Genomic DNA, 4,651 nt, shown 5'->3' with positions numbered 1-4,651 from the left:
AGATAGTACCAGGATCTGACCCCGTTACACAGAAAAGCAATGTCATTTATACAGATGAGACAGAGGAAGGAAGGCAATCCACATTACAGTCCTAAATTGGGTGGGGGGCAGACAGAAGGGGAAGCACAGCATGTTAATTACAATTTTCTTTAGCCTTTATTTATACAGGTGTAAAATCTCATTGAGACACAAGGTCTCATTTTCAAGAGAGACCTGTTCAGTGGTAACACTACCACACAAAGTTACAGACAGACAGGACACTAAACACAGAGGCAACACTCAAATAAAACATCGTAAAAAGTAATCATTGAAATCCATATACAGTAGTCAGATATAGCAGGTGCAAAACACCCACAGAGGATTTCTCCAGCTTTTTTAAATGAGTTTAAAATCTGTGATGGGTATCAAACTGGTCAGCTTAAGTTCCTGCTGAAGTGTGTTCCAGGTCGAGGGGGCAGAGTATGATATGGCTTTTTTCCCAAGCACCGTGCGTACTGAGGGGACGGACGGAGTGATGTCTTTTTGAGATCGTAGTCTATAGCTGTACTGTTATATAGTATAACATATAGTTTTATAGAAGGTTGAACAGAACTGTGTGTCTCCTCAGCTCTCTGGAGGACTGCCTGGCAGCTCAGGGCTGTGCCGAAGTGGAAACCCTCAGACAAGATCTGGAGAAGACGGCCACCAAGCTTTACTGCGCTGAAGCATGTGAGGATCATCTCAAGGCTCAAGTGGCGTGTCTCAAAGAGAGGTGAGAACTGGCCACATTACTCTTTCCCCAGACAGTAATGTGACTCTATTTCTTTGTTTGGTGGCATAAATGTCTTTCTGATTTGCTCAGTCTGGAGAGGGTGAGCCGGCAGAAAGCTGACCAATCTGAGCTGAGGAGCATCAAGGCACAATATGATTCCTCTGTGGCAGAAAGGAAAAGGGTCAGTGATCTCCTCTGTCTGCTCGTGTTGTGGCAGTTTGGAGTTTTTGATGGCCAAACTGTAGTTGTGTGTGTTTTAGCAAAAATCACTTAAGCCGCTGAGAGGACTCTGTATCCAAACAAAAAGAACAAGATTATTTTGTTGCGTTCCTTTTAATTTCATGTAAATATTGTATATTGTGGTAAAAGTCATTTTTGTACATGATGCTCTTGCAATAGCAAAATCTGAAATCAACAGTTGTGTTGCGATTGCGTTGTCGTCAGAAGAAATGAATACTCCCTATTCTTCCTCCCGCTGTAACAGTTAAAAATAGTAATTAACAGCACACTTCCACATTGTGTGTCACCTAATGTTGTGAGATACTCACACACACACACACACACACCTCCACACCGCACACACACACCAACTTTAACCAATAGTGACAACCCAAACACATGCCTTGCCCTACGCTGTCTTATGTATTGTGATTTCTCTGGATTCCTTCCACAGGTCAACGAGGAGCTCCTCAGGGCGCGGCAGACTCACAGTGGGGAGGTGGAGGGGATGAGGAGGGAGGTGTCCAAACTGACCTCAGAGCTGCACCAACGAGACGCCACCATCTGCACACTGAAGGGCTCTCCATCCAGCATCAGGCAGCACTGTGGGGGGGTGGGGCGAGCAGCACAGAAAGAAGCCCAGCTAACAGTGAGCACACACACACACACACACACACACACACACACACACACACACACACACACACACACACACACACACACACACACACACACACACACACACACACACACACACACACACATTATCCTTCCATAGTTCCATCACAACGATCACAATGAACCCATGTAAGGGAACATGAGCCTTCTTCACAATGTGTATCATAAGTGAACTTCTTTGTCATTCTGACAAATGTGTGTTTTTGATGTCTTTATTCAGACATGATAGGACTTTTACAGAAAGAGCCACTCATATTTATTCTGTATGTATGTGTTGTTTTCTGCAGAGTTTCAGATAAGATTACATTAATATTTTAACTATTATACTATTTTCTAGATTTAGATTAGAATGGCGGGTCAAGGTAGGCTAGTTTAAAGGCCAAACATTTAGTTTTAATATATAATACAAATAATAGGCCTACATTCATTATTTTACTGAATAAATATTTTCCAAAAGTCAAAATGTGTAGTTTTCTAATGAAATATTCTGCTACAATCCATTATTTTAGCATTTCAAAAACAACCTTTCACTGCAGTCTTAAAACATTCTTCTCTCCTGCTTGCTGAAATGCGGGGTCTGTGCAAATGTAACTTTTGATGCCGCTACTGTTGCATGTACATTATGTTACATCTTTTAATTCAGACATGTGTAGAACTTATAGAAATGTCTAATTTAGTAAATCTACCATATTAATGGTGATGATGTAGTTATTCACTCATGACACGGCATTCTATTCTTAAAGCGAGACACTACAGGCGATAACATGATGCAGCATCATGTCCGTTTTGACAGTTTGGTCTTTCAGAGTACTGGAAGGAAAACATTAATGTAGGTGTTTGTGTTGCTTTGTCTTCATGCATCTAGATCTTTTTAGTTAACCAAAGTAAAGTAAGTTTAGTTTTTACCATTTTCAGTGTCTTTACATTTTACAATATGTATCTTTTAAGGTTGTTTTCCTCAAACATTTTATTTGTATTTGCTTAGCGAGAAATATGCACCAACAGTACTATCAAACACCAAACATTGAAGTTTATTCCTACATATTTTCTTAGGTTCTTACAAAGGGCTACGTTCATTTATCATTAATAGACCAATCTATATCACATTTTATTCCCCAAACATTAACAATTTAACTTTTTGCTTTGCCACTGTTCAGATTATTGTTTCGGAAATGTATTTGAACAGAATGCATGCAATACTAAAAGAATTGTCCTAAAGTAATTAGTATGGAAGGTATTCTCCGGTAGTGTCTCCCTTCAACATGGCTTCAGTGATTGTTTTGAAACCTGCCTCTGCTCTCTCTCTAATGAACTGTCTCCTCAGAGGGGGGAGTCCTCGCCTGCGCCCCTCGGGGACAGTTATCTGTCGTCTCTGTGCAGCCTGGAGCAAGAGAACGTGCGGCTGAGGAAGGACCTCTCTGAGCTGCGAACCCGACTCCAGGCCTCCAGCAGGACCTGTCCTGACCAATACCAACAAGCTCTGCTCCATAACGCTAAGACCGCCCCCCCACAGCCTGCTCAGGACAGGTGCCCGCCACACAAAGAAACACATGCTCAAAAGATCAAGGAAATTAAACTTTTATCCAACTTTTGCTTTATCTGTCACCACAGGCAAGAGACAGCAACAAAGGCTGAGCTGCAGACCAGTGGTCTCTGCCCAGGAGAGATCCAGAGCCTCTTCCAGCAGCTGCACACCCTGTCCCAGGCCTCCTGTCCCCCAGACAGCAGGCCTGCTTCTTCAGCATCATCCTCTTCCTCCACCAGACTCACCAGGAGAAACTCTGTGCCAAGTCCAAATGACTCTGAGGAACAAAGATCCAGCTCTGAACACTCTGAGTCCAGAGAGAAGCCCATACCGTCTCCCTCTGCCATGGTGATGTTTATCACAATGAATAAGCCACAGTTGTCGTAAAGATCATTTTGAGAATCCTACAGATTTTTTTCTTCTTCCCTCTCAGGAGCCTCTGTCGGTTTCTCCAGGGGACGAAACAGTCTCTCGTTTCTTGCAGGAAGAGAGCTTCCTGGCTAAGGAGCTGGTCCAGAAGCTGGACTCCCACATCCAGGGGATGAGAGAAACCAACGCAAGGATTCTCTCCAAGTACCTGCCAGGGGGCTCAGGGTCCCCCCACACGTCCACCGACTGCAGGCAGCAGAGTGGTTAGAGATGGAGTGAGGTGCAATAAATCCAACTCGTGGTTTTCAGACCCTTTGTTGCAGGACTTGCTTAGTTGATATGACGCAGAAACATGGCATACCAAACTATAACTGTGGTGTTGGGTTGATGGCTATAAACAACTTACTACAACAGATCCTCTTTTTAGGGTCTGTCTCCACATGGCATTTTAAAGATCATGAACAAACTCAGGAAACAGCAGCGGAGGAGCACCTGAATGCATCATTGGTCTTTGTGAAGTTCCTCCCTCTCAGAGCCCTTCTGGATTCTTGCACAATTTAACTCAGATTGGCAAGGAATAGTTGGAATTCCCAAAAGTGATTTCTTAAACACTATCAAAGAAGAAACAAATAAGCTGTGACCTCATACAGCCCAGACTCCTCTGTCCCCCTCTCTCCCTCCCCCTCTGTCCCTCTCTGTCCCTCTCCCTCCCCCTCTGTCCCTCTCCCTCCCCCTCTGTCCCTCTCCCTCCCCCTCTGTCCCCACACTGTCCCTCCCCCTCTGTCCTCACACTGTCCCCTCCTCTGTCCCCACAGTGAAGACAGAGTTGTTTTGAGGTCACATTGACAGTGTTGCGTTGCTAATGAGCTCTGATTGTTACCTGTTTTTTTGGGGGGGGGTTTTCTGTCTCGTTTTTCTTTTATCTGTCTCTTGAAATTGTTTTGTCCTGCCACTTCCAGCTCATCCTAAACGACAAGCTAAGGCTGCCTGAACCCTTTCCTCTGGTCCTCAGCAGCTTCAGGCTCTCTGAACATGTCCTGTTCAGAGAGCCTCCACTATATATATGTAATCCAAAAAAACAAAACATTAAGGAAAGACAAACGAGACCG

General features: G+C 44.0%; 1 protein-coding gene across 1 annotated transcript; it reads left to right on the top strand.

The window, feature by feature from the left end:
* Window positions 1-580: 580 nt before the first annotated feature.
* Window positions 581-4,275, top strand: LOC104957399 (centrosomal protein of 63 kDa-like; the record flags this gene model as incomplete). The annotated part of the gene is made up of 6 exons (XM_010785027.1): window positions 581-751; window positions 842-932; window positions 1,425-1,619; window positions 2,973-3,175; window positions 3,260-3,521; window positions 3,607-4,275. Coding segments are annotated over 6 exons (1,126 nt in total), but the record flags the coding sequence as incomplete, so codon positions are not given.
* Window positions 4,276-4,651: the final 376 nt, after the last annotated feature.

Source organism: Notothenia coriiceps, unplaced genomic scaffold (assembly GCF_000735185.1).
Source record: "Notothenia coriiceps isolate Sejong01 unplaced genomic scaffold, NC01 NC01_scaffold00026933, whole genome shotgun sequence".
Taxonomy (NCBI): domain Eukaryota; kingdom Metazoa; phylum Chordata; class Actinopteri; order Perciformes; family Nototheniidae; genus Notothenia; species Notothenia coriiceps.
Note: the sequence above shows the minus strand (reverse complement) of the source record. Positions and strands in the feature narration are given on the sequence as shown.